This window comes from Aptenodytes forsteri, unplaced genomic scaffold (assembly GCF_000699145.1).
Source record: "Aptenodytes forsteri isolate BGI_AS27 unplaced genomic scaffold, ASM69914v1 Scaffold550, whole genome shotgun sequence".
NCBI lineage: Eukaryota > Metazoa > Chordata > Aves > Sphenisciformes > Spheniscidae > Aptenodytes > Aptenodytes forsteri.
The window spans coordinates 1379632-1402303 of NW_008795689.1; the positions used below are offsets into that span (position 1 = coordinate 1379632).

At 39.7% G+C, this 22672-nt stretch overlaps 1 protein-coding gene across 3 annotated transcripts in view; it reads right to left on the reverse strand.

Moving 5' to 3' along the window:
- Positions 1-22672, reverse strand: part of KIAA1671 (KIAA1671 ortholog) — a 58369-nt gene that overhangs the window by 3244 nt on the left and 32453 nt on the right. For 2 of the 3 annotated variants that reach the window (XM_009282817.2, XM_009282818.2), the window contains exons 2-7: positions 11086-11204; positions 4596-4851; positions 2375-2549; positions 835-962; positions 320-459; positions 64-146 (exon numbers count right to left, since the gene is read on the reverse strand). In XM_009282817.2, the coding sequence (XP_009281092.1) occupies positions 68-146; positions 320-459; positions 835-962; positions 2375-2549; positions 4596-4851; positions 11086-11204 (897 nt within the window). In that variant the 3' untranslated portion in view covers positions 64-67. Of the gene's footprint in view, positions 1-63; positions 147-319; positions 460-834; positions 963-2374; positions 2550-4595; positions 4852-11085; positions 11205-17060; positions 17226-22672 lie in introns of those variants that run through there. The other variant, XM_009282819.2, reaches the window with a different exon arrangement.

The following is a 22672-nucleotide window of genomic DNA, read 5'->3' on the forward strand; positions in this document are numbered from 1 at the left end:
CACGTGTGTTTTTATCACTGCACACTTTCATTTAGCAAAGCCCCTCTTTCGGTCGGAAGATACCTTTTCAAACCTGATTCTCATAATGGCTCTGTCTCTTCTTCGATTTCAGCTCCTTCAGCCACTGAGGAGACTTTTCTTCTGACCTAAGATGTAAGAAAATACTCTTTGTTCTTTAATTGTGAAAACTCATTACAGAAACAAAAAAACCCGAAATATACAATTTCCCCTACAGCCTTGGGAAGCCTACTTGCGTTATTTTTCTTTTTCCACCAAAACGAGTATTGGCATCTTTCTGACACTGGTGGAAGTCTCTCACCTGTCCTCCTTCTCTACACTGGAGGGCAGCAGTCTGCTACCAGGAGTTCCAAGTTGCAGTTGTGGTTTAGGGGATTTGAACAGCTGAGCAGAACCTGTTTCACCAGGACTCTCAGACTCTTGTCTTTTCCGCAGTTGGGCCTAAAAAATAAAAATAAAGAAACGAGCTCCTTTGTAAGGCAGCATTCAGACTTTTTTTGGAATGCAAAACAAATAACTCAGATTTATAAAAACAAAAAAATCCACGCCTGAAATCAGTGAAGAGATTCCTTATAAACCTATGCAGTTTTGAAAGCATGATTGCTATTGTGAAGCTAATTTTTTTCCAAATCACAGTATTTCTAACCAACAGTTAAAAGTGAGAAAGATAACTGCAAGGTTTTTCTACACATCACACCCACCCCCCCACAAACAACATTGTCATCTTCAGCAAAATTTCCGAGCTCTACTCCTAGAGAGAATCTGCAGCTACTGAACTGGTCTAACTCTCATCTGATGTGTTCTGCCCATGTTTACCTTGAGAACAGAGTGGTCCATTCCTGGAAATACGGGAAGTCTCTGAGCTTGTACAGAAGATGATCTCGCAATATGCTGTATCTTTTCTTCCTCATCAGAATCTTCCTGTTGCATAGTTTTCTTCTCTTCTAATTAATTGTTTAAAAAAAAAAAAAGCAGAGGGGAAAAAAAACACTAGTCAGCAGGCTTTTCACCTGTACCTCGTTCTCGATCTCTCATTCCATTCAAAAATGTATTAACAGTAATATTAACACACCACAGGACTGGGTTCAATGCTTCAATAGAGATCAAAGCAACAAAGTACTCAGCAACAACGATTTCTTGCTGACAGAGATGAGGGAGCAGAAGGTACTCCTAATTTAATGAATGTTGCTGCTTCTAAATATCTCACGCTCTGTGATCAACTGAGATTAATTTAGATTGGAAGAGACATCTGAAAATTATCTGGTCCACCCCCTGCTCAAAGCAGGGCTTTGATACAAAGAGGCTGAGTAGCAGAAGTCTGCATACTACAGGGAAAGATGCAATGGTATGGTTGGCTTCACATGCACTGGGTCTTTAGTTGATAATTACACTCCAGCTTCCAGTACAGCATTTCTTATCAAGGTAAGTCTTCAAAATATTTCAGGTCTGTTAGACCTGCACCAAAGCAACCACCACACAGATAACAGTCTTTCCATTGATTAGGAGGCTATGGAAGAGATCTGTTTGATCACACATTCTTCCCTGTATTCATAGGCTTTAAGGGAAAGCAGAAACAGCAGGTCACAAAACTGACTTTTTTAATAGGTTCCCTGAGTTAAAAAAAAATCACCAGCCTCTCTAAAGAACAGGCTGCAACACCAGTAATTCCTCCGCTCAGAGCATATCAAAAGGATATCTGCAGCATATATCACCATAGCACCAAAGTGCTGCAGGTACTAAATCGTGGATCTGTAATGAGTGCATGCATTAAGCCATTCATTCACTTCCACGAGCAAGGATTTTCAGCGCCTGATGCATTTCCTTATTGCATCCTAAGGAATAGTACAGGCCAGGAGGGGGACATTTTTAATAGAAGGGATTTGAAGGAGTTGATTTACCCTTAACTAGGCCTCTTTAGTCTTGTAGTACTTATAGATGCTAGAAAGAAAGAATATTTATGAGCACCTATAGAATATGAACAATTACAGTTGCTCTTATCAGTAACACACAGACAGGTATAAAGAAAGTGCTAGAGAATGCGTCCAACCGTAGCAGTTTCTAAACTCAGTATTTTCTTAGTGAAGAAAATTCTCTTAGGTCAGCAGCCAGAAACTAAAGGAAATTGCAAAGCTCTCCTTCGCCCTGGTCTTCTGTAGGTCTGGTGACTGCGGCTTCCCTCACTCCAAAGCCTCCAAGGAACAGAGGGGAAGACTTGATTTAGAGGATGACCCAGAGGTGGGAAAAGGAAGCTGTTGTTAAACCTTGATGCAACTTCAGGTATGTTATACCATTTAGAAATTCCTGTCCTTACAAGCAAGTTGATTACAGCTAATTATTTCAGATAGTTGAGGGATACCTGTGGAATCCTTAAACATCCAGGTATTATCTGGTTCTTCCGTCAAAGAAAATCTGTTTTCAAACTCCAGCCCTCTGCTTCTTCTAAGAGAGTGGGAAATAGGAGCCCGACGGCGTCTCTTTTTGCTGAGCTGTACACGGGTTTTCAGTGCACTGGAGTCCAGAATAGTGGTTTGCTATAGAAAGAAACAAAGCCTTACTTTCAACCAGCCTGAAAATAAAAGTCACCTCCTCCATAATGATTTCCCAACCTACTTTAATGCATTAACCCATTCAGTTTAATTAAACTATATATATTTGCCTGATTATTATTCTTGTAGTTACTTAAAACTATATTAAAGAGCATTTACGATGAGTGTATACTACACTGTGGCTAACTGGGTGCAATGCTGGTTCTTTGATCTCTCTTGGCTGTGGATGTCTGATCTGCATGAATTATTTTCACTAAATTAATAAAAAAAATAACTGCAATAAATAGGATTTTGGTTCCTAGAGTGTTTTAAGAATACAGGCTTTGCTAGCTAGCAACAGCTGTAGGCCAATAAGAAGACTGGGATCTAAAAAGAGCAACTACACAAAATTCTCTTGCAACAGAATGCTGTAATTTCATTGTTATGACAGGTTGCCATCCACAGAAATTTCAAGCCACTCACCAGCAACAAGGAGACTGCAAGTTAAGTGTCATGGCATTCAGAAAATTTCTGTGATCAGTCATTTCAAACACATCCATCCCTGTGCATGACAGTGAGCCAATAACATTTACAGAGCAAAAGAAGGAGCTGTAATCCTTTTATTTATTAAAGCAATTTGTTGTTAGAGACTTGCCTGTAATCAGCAAACATCAATGAGCCTCCTCCTCTTTGGAAGATGTGTATTTATTTCTTTTCAAGAGATTTCAGGTCAGGAATAAACTACTCATTAAAAAAACCAGCATATTGCCAGCTGTACTTGAAGCTATTAATATTTTAAAGAGACACCTTTAGCTGTCCAGGGAACAGCAGGATACAGGACCATCTCCACTACCTGCAGAACCACTGACAGACAGAGACAAAATGCCATCCGCACTGTTCTGGGCTACTAACGCTTCCTTTACAGAGCAAAAAGTGCACTTGGGATGTCCTGCCAAAGGATTATTAACTGATACCAAGGCCAAGGCATATGCAGTTAGGGATCTCAAAGCAATGAACCACCAAACGTGGCCTCTGCTTCAGAGCTGGAGTGGGCTGGAAGATGAGAGCAGCACCTACTTCGGCAAAACACAGGTTTCTGGAGTTCCCCGTAGATGGCAACACCAGTGGAGAACAGAGCTGGCTGGAGGCACTTTCGAACAGCCCACGCAGGAAGCAGCTGTGATTTTAAGTCAATTCTGCTGCACCAGGCCAAACTGCCTCCAGCACAAACCTGCTTGCATCCTTCATACATTTTACAGAGCGGTCTATTCCTCAATTCAGAAGGTGTTATGGCACTTTGACAGGCAAGGCAGTATATCTGAGACCTTCCTAGCAGCTGCACGATCCATGTAAGTTGGGAATCTTGCACTTACCAATACATCTGTCATCAGACATTATGTAACAAAAAAAAAGGTGCACCAACTCTTACTAAAGAAAAAGCAGTACTTCCTAGATGCCATACTGAAAAACTACAGTTGTGTTAGTGCTTTCAAAGAACACTAAACCTCATCTGTGTATGGCCAGAAATTACTGTTGTTATACTAGCTGCAAGATTCTTAAGTATGAAAAAAATCCTTTAAAATGTAATTGTAAGCTACTACAGAAAGAGACCAATTGTAAATAAGAAAAATATTAGTAAATGTCTTTATAGCCTTAAAACCGCATGGCTCATAGCACAGCAGTCACTAGCTATTTGTGTTATTTAATTATGTTTCCAATGTTCACAGAGCCATTTAACTCTTCTGTTACAGCTCACTGAGGAGCAGAAAGAGAAACAGCAATTTTATTAAGCCACTGGCAGACATTATCCGAGGCCAATAGCTTTTTGGAATCTCTCAGAACCTAAGCATTACAGAAACTAGAAGAGCTTTGTAGCTTTGATCTTAAACTTTTCAAGCAGGAAGTCAGCTGGGAAAATTCAATGTGATAAAGAAAAGGCAGAGGAAGATTGAGTGCAAAGTTTCCAGAAGATACTGCTTTGCAGTGATTAACACAGGTAACAATACAGTTAACACAGGAGGAGAACTTCTGTTTCTCATTATGGTAACTTACATCAATGAAAGAGAAATCAGTGGTCTTTTCATCAGGGTAGGTGTCTCCTGGAGGAGGTAAATCGGTCCCATCAGTAGAGTCCATGTCAGTGCTGGAACGGTCCAAACTTGTGCTCCTTTGGTCTCTTGAGAAGTCATGGTGATCAACCAGGGAGGCAGGTTCCGTTTGAGAGGACAGTGAAGATGGGTGGCTATTTGGAGGTTGCTTTCTTGTTGAAATGACATCGTTTTCCAAGGAAGGAGATTCAGGCACAAAGCTGCAAATTAAGAAAATGAAATCTATGAGACTTCAGGGTAAACAAACACATGCAAGGATAGTTTGGATCACATATACTCAGCAGATGATAAATAAAGGTAGAACTGAAACTACACCTACAAGTAACAAAGGCATCTTTGGAGGCAGCAGGTATCAGCAGCAAAGGTGTGGATCACTTTCACGATCACAGCTTTTTACCCACATGGATTCACAGTGTATTGAATAATGCAAGTATGCAGATAAACTGTACTAATTTGACTGTAACATGCTTTTATTGCTTGGGGTTTCTTTCCCCCAACACAAAGGCCCCTTCAAACATATACATGCAAACAAGACAAGGGAAATAGCAAGCTGCTTAAAAGCCCTAACCAATTTGCCCGTTTGATATATAACAGCAGCAGACCTTACACTTTGGCACCGTATACATTTGAAAACATTGTGAAGGGTAATAGCCTGCTTGCAGGCCTCCGGCAAAGAGTAACTGTTAAAAGATTCTTCTCCTTGCTCATGCAAAACTATCTTAAATACATATAAATGCTTATAAATACAAAACAAGAAATACTCTTTTACTGTAAGTGAATTCCTGCAGGACACTACAAGCTACTTGCAGCCCTTTCAAGAACACACCTTACAGACACCTCTGTTGTTCATGTTCCCATCTTTTCTCTAGGAGGGTGCTTTTTAATATATACATATCAAAAGTATATTTATATTATGTTTATTTTAATTCATATTCATCTATTATTAATATATTATTATACGTTACATATTTATATTTTTATATATATGGTAGATACAAGACTTGTATGCGCACTTTCTGAAATCACAACAAGGCTGTGTATACACGTCTGGACCTGAAGAAAATGTGAGTGTTCTGGGAATGGCCCTAGCCACCATGGCAGCTCCTGCAACAGTTTGTGCTCCACGCATACCAAGCGGCAGGTGTGAGTAACTTCCATTTCACATGACTCCAAGGAAACTGAAGCATCCTCAGCAGCGCAGAGGATTTAAACATTTTGGGATGTAATTTGTAGATGCTAATAGACATCAGATTTAAAAAAATGGCATCCTTGTGTCCTGACAGAAAGAAGCGTCTCTGTTGGTGCTATCCCGAGATCAACAGCTCCTCCACTTGAGCTGTATTAGATTTTGTTTCTCTTACTGCCTCTAGTTTTGGTCCATAAGACACAAGGAACACAAGTAACAGTAACCCAGTGAACCATAATTGCCAAGATGTGAATGAGGAGAGAAGACATTGCTAGTTTAGGTGGATCAGATCCTATTGGAAAGTTTAGCAGCTTTTAAGCAACAACGTGATCACATAGAAGCGCTACAGGCTCATCGATTCACTCTTGACAGGCAGGAGGTCTGCTGGCTTCACAGTGGGTGACTTTAAAGCATGCAAAGAGTGAACTGGCAGGGAAGGGGACTGGAAAGGGGCAAGAAGAGGGCTGGAAATCACTGCAGAAAGCTCTGCAGGGGAGAGGCTGAGCCAGTGCCTCTGGACTGGGGATGGCAGTAGGGACAAATGCCCTGTGCTGCTCCACCATGCTCATTCGTAGCGTGGAAACTAACCTGAGAGATGCCCACGCAACTGTGGAACTGGTTCTCTGAACCAACCATTTTCCTAAATTCCTAAAGAGCTTCTCTTTTATTTCAGGATTTATTTCAGAGAGAGCTGCCCAGCCAGCCAGAGGTTTTTATCTTTCATGGATGTTAGAGAGCGATGAAGGGAGAGGTGGGCAGCAGGTGGCACCCTAAGGCAGGGCTCTATGAGCAGAGGCTTTCCGGAGTGCCTCAGGGAGAGCACTGAGGGTGGCAGGACCTGCACCCCAGTGGTATGATGCTCCCAGTGTATTCCTAGAAATCTTCCCTTTGCCTAGACTAACAGAAATGAGTTGTAGTGTCAGGACTGAAAGCTGTATACAGTTATGTGTCTCCCTTTGTCACATAGGTTGGTGTATTCCTTTAAGCAGCAGGAGATTGTAGGAAACACAGTAAGACTCTACTGTCAGTAAAAATAGGGCTGTCTTGCTTCTAATTTTAGGAGTTTCTAGTTTAAAAAACAAAGTATTTAAGGAGTTCAGGCTTTCAGTTTAAAAAACAAAACAAAGTATTTAAGGAGTTCAGGCTTTTTTTTTCCTCTGCTTAACAAGAGTCTTTTGTTACCAAACACCTTTTTTTGAGCAAGTATCTAGGAAAACTGTTCTAAAACCAAAACAATCTGAATGTGTATGCATGAATATATGTACATTTTTTAAACAATAGACCTTATTATTTGGTACAGTCCACAGTGATAGCAATCTTGGGAGGAAAACACTCAGAAGTCTACCGTTGAATAACAACTTTCTATCAAGCAGCAGTACATGATATAATTTCCAGTCTGGCAGAGCAAACACTGCACAGAGGGTTTCCAGCGCATGAGTAGAGTCAATGCCTCTTCCCTCCTTCAGCAGTGGGCCCCAGGACAATTAAGAAATGGTACTAATGAGCTCCAGGGGGAAGTTTTCATCTAGTATTTTTTGCTTCAAATGATATTTGGTATCTGCAGCGCTAGGCTTTAGATCCACTAGAATATGGAAGAATGTAGAGACAAAAGACAATCTGCAGACTTATCACCGTTCATGGAAATTAAAATGTATACTAGAAGGATCCTGTCTGATTTGTGTATCTCCAGAAAGCCTCTTCCCTTCTACACCCTGGGGCTTCAGCTAATACAACTCAGTGCAGTTTTTCAAACTCAAATATTTGAGAGTAAGCAATGACAGAAATACAGATGAATCTACACCGATTGGTGGTTTCTAATACAAAAACCTTTCTAATGGATTCTCCTTCGGAGCTCTTGCACAATTACAGCATCGTTACACACTGAAGACTGTGGCACAGCTAATCACCACGTGCTGCAAGGATGACTCAAGTACAAACACTCTGTTATGCACAGTGGATTCTTTCCATCTGAACAGCAAATCAGGGGGAAAATTCCCTTCAGAATAATGGTCAAATATTGAAATTTAAAACATGTTTTCAGTTCTCATTACTGAGATGTATTATGCATCTTTTTCTATTACTTCATTAAGATTTCAAGTTTTATGAGCATATCTGTAAGCTATCAACAATGTTCAACAGGTATCATACACATACAGATACTTGCTTCTCTGAAAAATTATGCTTCGTGTAGTGCACACGAGTATCAGCAGAATGGTTATCACAAATATGCAATAAACCAAGATCAATCTTAAATTTAATTGCAATTAAAAGTGAATTAGTTTTAGCAAGACAGTGCTAAAAGGCCATAAAGAATGTATTGCTTCACCATGTGAAATTAGAGTCAAAAAGTAAAGGAATCCTACTTTTTACAGTAACACTGCTGAGGAGTCAGAATCAAAAGGCAGCTCTCGCTACTTGCTTACGGCAACACACAAGAAATAATGTCTATTTAAAAATGCCCTTTTATATTCTGTAACTGCAGATTCCCATCTATGGCAGGCAGTCAATACCCTATAGTGGGTTTTCTTTTCCAAAACTTTGTTGTAGTCTAGCTTCAAGGATTTGAAGAAACAAATAGCTAAAACCTTATGAAGTCAGAGCTGTATAGATCCATCATCTAAAAACACAGACCCTTTTCTGTAAAAGAACTGTTTTTCCTTATGAAGACTGTTCTGATCTAAAAGTAAGAATTTTCTATGATGTTAACTTGGAAAAGCTTACTAAAGCACTTGAGAAAAAATAAAAATAATAGCTTTTAAACAAGCTAAGAAATATCCAATTAACACCTCCAACTTAAACCATCTCCTTCCATTATAAGAAGTTATTTGCCAAAGCCCACTGCAACCAGCCAAGAGCAGCCCCTTACGCTTATTCTAGTGGTGACTAAGTTCTAGTTGAAATCAATCTTTCCTCCACCTTCCTAGAAGCTTATCTAGCAAAAGGACCACATTTATCCAGTTGCCATGTAATCATGGCTTTTTATTTTAAAATTCTCTTCCTCTCTCAGAGAAAATTAGTTCATTCATAGATGCATTAATGAAACACTCCTAGAGGGGCTAAAATAATTGCTTCTCGACTCAAATACTGGAAAATGCCAGAAACTGGAAGTTCCTCCAACACAGCAGCAGTAGGCTGGTGACATTGTTTTGTCCCCCCGTCACGGTGTTCCCCGTTTGCTCCCCAGGTGCCCTCCCAGGATGCAGGTAAGCGAGTCACGGTGCCTGTTCCCCCTGTGCGCTCCCAGCTGTGGGTTCAGCTTATGGCCAAACGTGGGCCAGGAGGGCGTATCGGGGTGCGTGAGGAATGCAACACCACGGGCCATACGGCTGGCAAGATATGAAGTCTAAGGGAAGTGAGCCAGGCAAAACAGGAAAGCTGAATTATCAAAGTCTCCTGTAAGTTCCTGCCTCTGGGCCGAGCAGAGGATGAGACGACTGCCTCGGCAGCGGCTGAACGCAGAGATGTGCTCGAATTACCCATGGCAAGAGGAGGAGAACGTCTGCTCTTGTCCCAGCGAAAGCCTTCTATTTCATAAAAAATAAACTGCAAACAAAATGCAGTTTCAGTGTATTCCAGGAAGATTTCCATTATTAATTTAATATTTAAAAGCACGTTACTCTCATTCCTCTCCAAGTGCTTGAATTAATACACCAGTAATTCCCCTGCAATGAACCATAAGTCAAGCTAAAGCAGAGCAAGGAGGGTGGCAAAATGCTGAAAAGTCACTATACTGTCATCATTACACTTGAAAAAAAGAAAAAAATAAACATTTCTTACAGTGGAAACTAAATTCCAGGACATGGGGATTGAGTTGAATACTTCAGTAAACCAGAATTTTTAGGTGGAGCTTTTCTAACCAGGAAGAATCCTCTAGGTTTGAAATAACATTCAAATGCTGTCTGTTTTGGAGCCGAGACAAGCACCTTTGTTAAGAAACTGATTTCAGAAGATGTCTATAACATACTGAAATCAAAGTTAATTTATAGAAGACTTGGATGTCACTGCTGGCATGTCACTTAGCTCACTTCAAGCTGAAAGCTACCCTGATTTTATAAGCAATAAAATATTTATAACACACAGTTCTCAAGTGCAGAACACACCAAACATAATCGACATTAATGTCTGCTATAAGATCTCAACAAGTACAGCGTTAAAAAAAAAAAAAAACAGGTAAAATGCTATTTCATACTACACTGAGCAGATAGGATATTGGCTCAAACAGCGTAGCTCAAGCTATAATTTACACAACAGGTGTAAATTATAAAAAACCTCACAATTTAATGCTCTAGGTTTATTTCACTAAACCATTTTAATAACAGGAAAACATCAGTAATACTATCTTTCATTCAACTGATATTCCATTTCATCCATCCTCCACTTCACCACACTAAAATGCTTCAGAGTTAGTGAGATGTGGACATCGCACCCCAAGGTTTATCAGGACACATTAAGAGGCTCACCCTACATCATCCTGCTGTCGGAGCGGGTGCCTGGCGTGCAGAGCACCCGTTTCAAATGGATTTTGCCGTTCAGCCTATCTGGTAGCACAGCTTTTAAGGCAATGCTAATTGGTATGGGAGAAACCCAAATTTAGAAAAAAAATAAAAACAAACCCCAAAACTGTTAGTGTACCCTGTCTAACCATAATCAGACACTTCCTTACCTACCTGAGAGAGAGGAAATCAGACAATTTTAGCAATATCTTCCCAGAACCATAGTTCTACCCATGAGGCACATATCACACAAGCAGCTAATCACTTTCTAAATGTGAAAATGTACATTACAAACACAAATACAAAACATAAAAAAGGTTTTACTACCTATGTTAATCTAGTCAAAGCCATTTGGTGTACTGATTGAGAAAAACTGTTTTTCCCATATCTTCTTTCTACCATTTTAGCACTAAAAAATAACATCTAACTTGTGTTTCACTCCCTAGCAGACTTGTTAAATCTATTCCAGTCCAAGCTGGTTTTGTCATTGCTTATAAAAGTGGTGATACTATGTTTTCACTGGAGGATGGAGTTTAAATTTCAAACCTTACTGCAATTTGCAGATATTAAAGAAATACTTCTTCACCTATAGACTAAAGAAACTGTATAGTCACTGAAACCGAGCATGCAACTTTAAAAAACCCATACATATACACACATGCGCACACATACACACCCAAAACAACAGTTTCTTCTCATTACTCAGCTAAGGAAAAGCTTGCACGCATGGCAGAGGGGACCTTGCTCACCCTTACCTGTCCCCACTGTGCTGCTGCTCATTCCAAGTACCGTACTGGCTGTTGGGCTCCTGCACGAGTGTGTCTGTGTCCTTTGCTCCTGGGGGCTGTCTGGAGAAGCACTGCTTCAGCTGATCCTGCAACAGAACAATTGCAACATTTCAGCATTCGTTTAGCCCTTGGCTAAATGATTAGCAGATTTTATTTGCGGTAGTGTTTTTGAATCTACTAATTAAACTTGGTCAACATAAAACTGGGAATAAACTTAAACGTGGAAAATAGCTATGAACTCAGAACAACGATGCTCTACAAAATAAGCACTGTTTTCCTGAGCAAATAACCAGTTCTAGAGGCTGGAACTGACTCCCTGGTTTTAGTAACTCCATATTGCTTTAACATTATTCTTATCTCAGGTTGCACAAAATCTTTAGAAGCACCTATGCAAACACAAAGAATTCTGCCGGGGACTACATTTAATCTCCCCAAGCATGCAAGGGAAACATCAACTCTATTGCTCTTTTCCTGGGTTTAATAAAAGGACCTTTTTTTTTTTTTTTTAACCTCTTTCTTTGGAAGACATTCCGAATAAAAAGCATAGATAAATAAATAAATAAGCATAGTGCCAGACACTAGAAAGCCTTTGACAAATTGATGTGTGCTAATGCAAAGTTCAAACACAACGTACAACGTAGAAGGACAGACCGCGGTGTTTTTTCTGCGTTCTACTCTGACCTCTCATTTCCTAAGTATTTTTATTTCATAGATCTGCTACTTTCGTAAGAGGGAAACAGTGCATTTAAGGACCCTTTCCTTTCAGGGGAGAGAAGTGGGTCAGCTGCTGCTGCTGGCACCCTCGATTTGCAGCAGACCAATGTTAATATGCTCCAGAATATAGCACTGTCACACCTTTTGTTTTGCAGTTGTATTGAGATAGACGCTGAAGTTATATAGTTACTGAAATAATACATTGTGTGCAGATCATTAAATGTTGGCCCCTTTCACATTCATTATGCTGAACAAATACAAGTATGGCTTTCAGTGCCATATCAACTTTGCTTATGAAGATCTCATCTGACAGCAGATTACATTGTTTTCCACCTGTCTTAAACTTTTTCTCTCTTTAAAAAAAAAAAAGGAAAAAAATAATAAACACCACACACACCCCCTCAAAACCCCCTAGCAGAACACGCTGGTGGAAACTACCAACACATCTATTTCACTTCAGGCAGCACACACAAAGTAATATCCATATTCAATGAAATGGGATTCCTTAATATTATTGGAAAAAAAGAGATTGCGTGTTTTCTTGTGTCCTTAATTTTGTAAGCCTAAAGAATGCTGCCTTAAGATTATAAAAATATTGACATTAAGGAAAATTCACCAACACTGATACTTGGCTACTGAAGAAGTCCTACAATGCTTGCATCTTTTGTAACAAGTTGCTTATTTCCCCAACCATACTATCAGCCATTGCCATTCTCTAGTTCTTTCATACCCTCTGCTGCTGACAAAGTGGTCTATTTTAATGCTGAGTGAAGTAAGCAACAAAAGGCTCCACCATTTATTCCAACTATTTACAATGCACCACTACTAGACAAAGTAAAATTCTCAGTTTCCAATACTCAAGTAAAACAGGGACTCAGTTTGTGAGTTACAAGGAAGAGAAGTTTCCTGCTTTTCATCTTCCAGGTGTTCCCACAGCCTAGTAATGCACTGGTGGCAATTCTTACACTTTATATATAGACACATACATGTATGCCCAGAGGTCAGCTGAGTTCTTACATTTTTCTGTCCATTCCAGGTACAAGCTTTCAACCGTGAGCAAGGCATACACTTCTAACAGCTAGGTGAGTGGCAGGGGAAAGAGTCTTGTATTTCTTAGAAACCACAGGGCATTTCCTCCTACTTGGCTCGGGCATATGTTTTGCTTTCCACAAAATCCCTCTGTAGCTTCGTGATTTCATGCTTTGCACCAGGGGACTAAGCTAACACTCCTGGGCTCAGCCTTCTGCTGTCACCTGGTGGCCACATAACCTTTGGCAAGTTGATTCACTTCTAGGAAAGGCACTAACAAATGCAAATCGTTATTCTCACTTTCCTCCCTACTGTCCGTGCTAGTTCAGGGTGTTTTTTTTTCAACTTGATGCTTGTTACGAATTTTTTTCAATCTCAATCTCACATTACAAGCTACTGCATTCTTGTAAACAATATGAACAGAATATTTATGAGCTTTTGCCACTGTCTGCACAGAAGAAGTTGCATCTACATGAAGAGCTGTAACTGCGGCATCTGGCAGTCTTGGCGGCAGCACACTCACCTCCACAGCTCTTGCCCGATACCCCTGGGTAACACTTGCTGCCACAAACAGAAGATGACCCAACAGACACAAGCATGCTACCCTTTTTGTTGGAAGCCAGTATTTTCCACTTGCTACAACTACAGCACATTATCTCTATGCATGGTATAGACTATTACTTGCAATTACTCACATTGTTTCTAACCAGACAATATAGTCCAAAAAGCTCAGAAACAGGAATGGGAGCAGCAGAAAAGCAACTTTGTGTATTGCATTTAGGAGACACTGTTTATAAAAAGTGTGTTGTGTTATCATGAAAGTGATGGTTGTAAGGAGAAAGTATGCACAACCCAGATAATACCATTTCAGCAGCAACAGGAAAGAAATGTAGATGTAAATATATTGCTCATCTGAAGGCTCAGTAATTCTTAATAAAATTTTACATTGCAGAGAAACTGATCGGCACATACTCCTCAGTTTTGGGCAACATTTTACTTGATGTTATATATAGTTGAACCTTGAGATGCGGTTTTATAACCAAAATGACACAATTAACACTCAGATAGCGATACTCTATGCTAAAACCAAAAGAAGTCTGAAAAAAAAAACCCCAACACTACTACTTCTGTAGACACTGTGAACTTAAATTCAATAAAACAAACTGCAAAGTCTAAATGTAAGGAATGAGACACTCCAAATTCTAAGAGATTACTTTGCTATATCGAGTAATGTTACCGCATTTTGCTTCTGATGGAAGCTACTTATTTCAGAGGATGACTGTGCGTCTTTCCCTGGTGATCCCTTTCAACCCATACTTTTTAATAGGCCAAATGATTACTTGGAAAAAATAAACATTCTTTCAGGTCTGCGAATCACTCCTTAGGCTTAAACTATTTAAAGACTCTGGCTTCTACCAGCTGAGAAGAACTGCAGAGAATTTAATGAGGTACGATAACCTGGTCAGCTATCTGAGAGAAAAAAGGTACCAACTACAACCAAAATAGGGAGAAGTAAGAGAAGCCAATTCTCTCCCCAGCTTGTGGAGGAGGTGTCAGCTGGGGAGACCGAGGGTGACGCAGAAAAGCAATTTATAGCCTGTGCAGCTTGGAAGAGATGGCGTGTGTTGAAGAAGGAAGCGACAACAAACCAGAAAGATTATTCTTTCCAGTACGTGATTATTAGCAAGCACAAGAGTGATGAGTTTTAGCTTTTCTTTTGAAGATCTCTTTTGTATCATCTTTACCGCACTCCAGAAAGACTCAAGGCAATCTGGTAATACAGAAGCACTGGGCATCGGGACCTTGGAGGTGCCTGGGAAAAATCCATTCCCTTTGTTTTCAAAATGTTTAGTCTCAGTAACTATAAGCTTATTTTTAAGAAACAGCTGAGACTAGTTTAAAAAAAAAAAAAAAAAAAAGAGGGATAATTTTCTCTACCTCCATCCTCTTTCAGCCTTCATACTCTCTGGATAGCACTTAATAGTTGCTATTAAACTTTTGTTTTTTTAAATACCAGTCAAAATTACACAAATTCTCTGAGAACTGTACATATGTACCATTGTGTTTTATGGCTGAGATGCTTTTAGACACAAGCAACTCAAATTAGATCATACAGATACATTTGCATTTTCTGGCACTAACATTTTACTTGGAACAACTTGATGTTACAGACAAAGAGCATGAATGAAGAACAAACCAGGATTACAAATCAAAAGCTTTAAAACATATGACAGACTGGGAAAATAATGTAAGACTTACTGAATGTACTAGAGTGACTATTTTTAGGTCTGCCACAAGCCCATTATATCACACATCCCACAGTACCCTATATCACGTTAATTTACATAAAACCATAGAAGACAGATTGAAGCACCCTACCTGTTGCCTAGTAGAGCCTGCAACGCATCCAGCGGCCCAATAAGGTGCACTAAAGCCAGTTTTTACCCAAGTACTGGGAGGAAAAAAGAAGGAAATACTTTCTGACATGTACTGCTCCCAAACATGATCAGTTTCGGCTTCATACTTTGTTCCCTAGCCTAAATCCTAATTTAAAGCTTCTTCAGATGGATGCAAACAATATTTTCTTTTTTTTTTTTTTTTTTTTTAATGCATAAGCTCCACAGAACAAGAGATCTTGCAAGATAAAGAACTGGCACATCTGGCTTTGACTTCTGTTGCTCTTAAGAGCAGATCTGCTCTGAACAGAAGCTTTTTTTTTCTGTAAGAGATAACTACCCATTATTAACTCAACAAATTTGTGCTAATATCTGTGATCCATTCTCTTTCTTTATCCATCCCTTGGAAAAAGAAAACAAAGTTGAAAGAAGATGTGTACAACGTGAAGCTAGGCCAGATACAGCCATTCCTCAATTAACAGAATATTCATGATACAGTAAAAACAGTCATTTCAAAGGAAAAGGCAATAAAAAGAGGGGTCTGGTATCTTCTTAGCGCACAAGATAAGAAAATTCCTAATTTGGGTTTATTTATAACCACAGAAAAATCTCCCCAATCAAATAAATACTACTCTCAATCCAGTATTCAAATGCTGTAATTCTCCATGCTTTGATCTTTAACTTCATAATTCTTACACCAGTAGCCAGGAAAAAATCAACTTAATTTTCACATGAAACAAAACAGCCGAGTTGTATACTGATTTGTCTCTAGCTCTTCGTCTAAAATGAGACATGATGATTATGCCTGTTTTGCTACTCCCTTGGAATTAAGCTGGGTTTGGCAATAGTCCAGGGCTGATTACTCCTGCAATTTCCAGTTCCTGAAAATGATGCACACACATTATTGGTTCTACTAGCGCAAAAATTAACCGTAAATGTATGCATTCATTCTTAGTTATGTGAAAAACTTTTGCACTGATGTGAAATAAAGAGCTGGCATATGAGGAATACCAGTTGAAATAGACCTCATGAGTCAGAATCTGCACAGACAGTTTCAAAAATATCTTTGTTTGCAAAAGAGACAGCCAAAATGATACCCCACAGCTTGAAGTGCAAAAATTAAAAGTTAAAATCTACTGGCATAAATTGAATATGAATAGGTAATTGCACAATGGAATGAAGTTTTGATCATCTGCCTTGTTAATACAAAACTCAGAGAAAAATTTTTGCTAATTTCTTGAAAAGCTTCCCCCCCCGCCCCCCTTTCTCTCCTATTTTTAATTAAAAGAGGTCAGAAGTTTGGTCAAATTGCCCACATTCAGAACCCCCCTACCCCTTAAGTGTGACACTGCACTTAAAGGAGAGTTTACAAGTCCTTACAACTCCAGAAAACCATCCCAATTGTTCCCCTGCAATATACCAGGAAGACAGCAATACACCTTATTCTATTAAAATTTTATTCTACTATTTCATAGTTGATTCTGCTTTGAACAGGATGCTGGGCTAGATGACCTCCAGAGGTCCTTTCTAACCTGAATTATCCTACAATTATTCTAATGATTCTAAGGATTACTACTAGGAGGTAAACTATATATTTTGGACCACTAACAGAATTATCAAGAACATAACACCATTATCAAAACCAACCAACCAACCAACAAAAACCACCACAAAAAAGAGGGCCTTAGAAACTATACAACATTTCACAACTCATTATTTTTTCTTTGTATCTAAATGCCAATACAGCAAGTGGAAAGTCTAACTTTGTGGAATCAGCATCCTAGGATTTCCGTATATACTTACTATCCGGCGAATTAGTGCTGCCCACAAGGAGTAAGTCATGGTTGAAGACGAACGCTCCAGTTAGTTCCTAGCAATCAGGCAAGAAGATTTACCAACTCAGTGTTTAAATAAATTGTTGAAAGGAGTAACTGCCTCAGTGTAATGTCCCAGTGCTACCTTCTGCCTCCCACCCCACCCTTCAAACTGCAGTGACAGATAAACAGTTCCAGGAATTGGACATTTTCTTTCTGACCTCACTGATGAGGAAAGTTAAGAGCCCTTCAGTGCAGGCTCCACCCATGGGCATCTATATGGGAGAACGACTTCCTCAGCCCTCTCAAATACCCTGTTCAGCACAGTATCTTCAAACCAAGGAAGGACTTTACAAACGCTGGAGACCAAGCCTAACAGCAGTGACAAAAGTAATTGAATTAATCTCATAACCTCAAGGTCTTTACATTATTATATAGGCCATCTCCACTGCTGCCAGCAGGTAAGGAGACTGCAGTGAGCAGCCTCGGTATCTGCCCAAGAGGAACATCCCACCGGCCCCAGCGCCCTCCTGGGATGGGGCTGGAGAGGACAAGCTGGTTTAACGTGGCAAATTGCAGCAGCTGCCACTGCAGGGGTGCATGAGCTCACGCACGGGGAAACACAAGCGTGCCCCAACTGCCCCAGCCTGTGTCCGAAAGCGCTCTCACAACATGTTTAGCACTGTTATATCCTAAAGATCCATGCTGCTCTACTCAAAAACCCTCTCAGTCATAAAATGTTTAGTTTTTCCATGTGCAGTGGAGTACATACCAAGTCCCACGGTATAAAACATTCTCATAAATTATATCAGCCACTACATCCTCACTGTTGCTATGCAACCCAGGGCTGTCTCAGCCATATGTGTTTTCTCTACCTCTTCCACCAGGATACAATAAGCGACAACCAATTATATCCCTAATGTTAAAAGCTGACAGCGTTTACCTTACGAAACATGGGTTGTTTTTAGAGGATGACTGGTTTAATTCTCCACCTTTTCATAGCTTCCCGGCTTGATGCACGGGCCTGAATCCCAACCCCTTCCCACTGGAAAGGCCTGGCAAAAAATGCAGAAAAGCAGACCTACGTCTGCAGAAATAAGGGAGAGGGCAAGCGTCCCTTCCAGCCCCTAACCCGAGGGAGCAAATGCCAGGAGTAAGTTGTGAACAGCTGGTACCCAAGAGTAACTGGGTGGAGAGGGCAGAGAACATCCCAAGCTACGATATCCCATGTACACTGTTAGCTCAGCTGCTCTCCTTTAAAAAGCTTTATACTTCACCCACGACAGGCCTTATTACTAGTCCTACGGCCCTGCTGATAGGAAAGCCAGCCTTAATCTTAGAAGCTAAACTCTTTGCTTTAATACTGTATTTGAATTGAATCGAAACAAAACTAAATCCGTTGTATTTAACATATATCCCTTTGAAACATACACATGCCTTATGCTACCGTAAAAATATTTTCACCTTAATCAAAATACCCAAACTGTGCAACAGACCTAAACACTACAAATGATTTGACAAGCAGGTTAGTGCAGAGCTGACAGGGATCCTCCTTGCCACACCAGCACAAAATGTTCGCTGCAAACAGCAACAAAGGAGCCAGAGGAAATCACTGCCAGCAAGTTCAATGATTTACTCAAGTTCAAACAGCATGTTCCCAGCAACACCTTTCCAGCCTAAACTTGAACCTGAATACTATCACAGCTCCCCAAACCCTGGCATTTTCCACACCTTTTGACATACAAAATTACTTCCCCTGCGTGCTGGTCTTTAGCTAATCACTTCTTCTACATTAATGGATCTTTCACTCATAACCCCCAGCTATGCCGTGCCTCCTGGGAGCCAGATCCAGCCGAGAGACTCATGATTTGAAAGGCAGCAGCACCAAAGAGAGACCCAAAGTCTACCTGGAGCTGACTCTGGCCACAACAGAGAATGCGGCCAAATTAATTCAGATTAAGTTAGTTTTGCCAGGAATCTGGTTACCATCAGGCAGTGAAATCTACTCACTGCTTTTGCAGTGACTCTCAGTAGAAGTTAACCTCCTCGCTCCATTCAGGATTTCAAAGACATTTTAGAGTTTGTCATTTTTTTTTTATACCCTGAAAATAGAGCTGATATGACCTGCTTTGAGCACTCACCACGCACATATCATGTGGTTTCAGTGCAAGGCTGAAGATAGAGCAGCGGTTGACTTGATGCGCAAAAAGCAGACAAGAACGAAATTCTAAATATATACCTTGCTAGGGCTGAGCGAGCCATGACACTATTTCCTCTGAGAAGTGGGAAAAGTAGAAAACCTCTCCAAAGCAGAGCAGAGGAAATAGTTGGGAACATCTTTAAAATCCCTCCTGTATCAACATATTAAATTTTCTTTTCAGCCTTAGGCAGTCAAGCTAAAAAGAAATTAAACCCCAAGAAACCAAACCCAGCAGAATCAGAGCCAGAGGCATGCCAGCCTGTCCATCAGGAAGATTTTGAGCAGAATAGTGCTGTCCTACCTCAGAGACTGAGGAACTCACTCTCTCCCAGAGGGCATATGCAACTCTCATCAGCATTAATAAAAGTTGGCACTAGGAGTTGAACAGGATCCCTCATCCTCAACATTGCAAGAGACACAAGCCAGAACAAGACAATTTTATACTGTTATGCTAGGAAGTGAATATATTTGCTTTTTTTGAAAAGCTACATGCTTGAAATCAACACCTCCTACTTGAAATACTTTATTTCACAGCTCTTCTGCACAGTTAACGTTTTTTTCCACATAAGACACAAGTTAAACTTCAAACAAACATTCCTGGGAGAAAGGGCTCTTTAGTTTAAAGTCTAGATTTAAAGATGTACAGAAAGTGGTAGGATTTCTTGACAACAAGTGAATAACAAACACGCAGACTTTGGAAACTGTGCACTGCTCGTTTAAACAAAAATCTCAGACAACTCAGAAGATGTTTTAGAAGAGAGCAGTCAAAATACATACACACAGACCAATGAAACACCGCTAGCATTTCCTGAACTATCACAATGTTACAAAATTTCAATAAAAATGGATTGCCAGTGTTAAGAGTTGTGTTCAGTGATGTTTGTTTAAATCCAATTTATTTCCCTCTGAAAGCTAACTGCTATCACTTAGCACTTTTAAAAAGAAACAAAATAAAAAAAGCAAGGTGAATGAGCACAAAATTACCAGCTCTAAATATATTTATGTTCTTTTCTTATGCTCCAAGAACATGGTAAAAAATCAACTCCTTGCAGCCAGCCTAAGTAAAATCACAGAGTGAAGTCATCTAAGTGATTATTCCTGTCAAGATGACGAGGGAACAAAGGCAGTCTACTAAATACCCATCACTACAGTTTTATGGCCCAGATTTATGCTGCCAGCTATGTTCATGGCCTGTTAAACCAAAGAAAAGTTATTAAGAATGAAAAAGCATGACTGTTTCAGTATTGGCCCTTGTATCTCCATTAATTAAACTGAACAGCTTTACTCCTCCCCCTCACCCTGAAACAAGACAAACAACTCATTTTTAAAAGCGCGCTTTCTGCAAACATGCTTCACACTACCATAACAGTTCTCTAGAAATTTAAAGATAAAATTCCGTTCACTGACAGTACAAAAAAAAAAAAACATTTTGAGAGCAATTCATTGTGCTGTCAGTGAATATTAGGGGAAAGAAAGTAGTTAACTATTTCTTGTAGGGTCTGTATCAAAATAGCCAAGCTCAGAATAAAAAAAAAAATTTTTGAGAGCAATTCATTGTGCTGTCAGTGAATATTAGGGGAAAGTAGTTCAGCAACTATTTCTTGTAGGGTCTGTATCAAAATAGCCAAGCTCAGAATAAAAATGAGCCAACTTGTATTAACTTCTTTTTACAAACAGTTTGTTGAAGGATAAAGGACAAATATTTGCAGACAGACCTTGGGTAAAATCAAAACAGATAGTACAGATCAATTCTCTTTTAAAAGCAGAGATGCAATCCCAGGCGATGTGCAGGTGAACGGCATGTGTATAGTTCAAACCAGGTTTTAACAGCGCATCTCCTGGTCCCTCACCTGCTCTTCAGCGCCAGAGAGGGATCCTACTTAGATGGAAAAAGTGATAGCCCACCAACTTTTCCAAGAAACAAGCTGACTGCACAAGATTATATTGGCTAAACCAGCTTAGAAAGAAACATCTGTGAAGGTTAAAAAAAACAAGATGGGAATTTCAACATCTAGTAGAGAGGATGATAGCGAAAGGGCTGTAGGAAGCAACAAAAACCCTCTGAAGGACTCAGTGCCTTCCCAGCAAATCTGGGACTCGTGCAGGCAAACAAAACAATTCCTATCTTTATTTCGGAACTGTATTAAAACTGAATGCAAACAAAAGAACTGATGTTGTCAGATCAAGCTTGAATGAAAAGACCATTTTCATCAACTGACCAGTACAGCAGAAATCAAAACACAGTTAAATGCACTTCAGTGTGATTTTTGGTGTATATCAGAATAACTCACATAAAACACATCGACTACTTACAGCCCAAGCAGCCACAGAATTAATTGTTTCTGTTCTACTTCAAAACCTTCTCCCAAAGAACCTGAAACACCTCTGAGGTTTTCCACAGCTTTGTTGTTCATGCTAGCAGTCTGAAAGTAGTTAAACTTCTTACAGAGAAACAAACTCCCACACTTTTTTAGCAGTGTAAGGGGACAGCTAAGGAACTGAGGGTATCAAACAAGCACCCTGTTTTTATTGTATGGCAACAAACTCAGAGATCTAGAACTAACAGTGTTGGCTGTGAAACCAGGTATCGTACCTCCAATAGAAACATGACTGATATTACCATGACTAAAACAGAGGCAATGTTTAATGAAAGTATCTCTGCTCCTATTATAACAAAGACTCTGAGCTGATGACATGAGACGAAAAAATGGAAAAAAGCCTCAATAAAAATGTCAGGGAGAAAAATCAACTTCCATTTAAAAGGTTTCACTGTAAAGTAAAAAATTCTGCAAGCTCAGCTACAGATTCCCAGGTCTGATATTAATATGCCAGAATAACGATGCAATTAAAATTGGTCCTGTGTCATTACGTGCGGACAGTTTTCAGTACATGTGACCTGCAACAGCAGGGCCCAGGCATTCTTGGGTGCAGCAGCCAGTAAGTTTCTTCAGTCCATGGTGACACCTTTTTTCCTTAAATTAAATGAGAACACTATATTACATCTATTTGTAGAAAATATTCTGAGACCAATTAAATTCAGTTTCAGTGGAACCAAAAAGGACAGATGACTAGCTTTGAAGATATGGCTACATGAACAGACTACCACAAGGCAAAAGAGAGGAAGGAAAAGCTTGCTGGGAAACAGCAATTGATGAGAAAAACAGTGTGCTCAGGGGTTTATGCTACGAATAAAGGCAGGACAAATGGCAGAGTATTCCATTTCAATGAAAACATTAATAGGAGTACTACAGGGAAAAATAATAATAATAAAAAGAATCTTTTTCCAAACAGTCTGCTGTTGAATATACCAGAGAAGCTATTTAAAACAAAAATTATTCCTGCACTCCTCTTTATGATTTGCATATATTAAATTCTGACTGATCGACTGTTGGTTTGAGAAC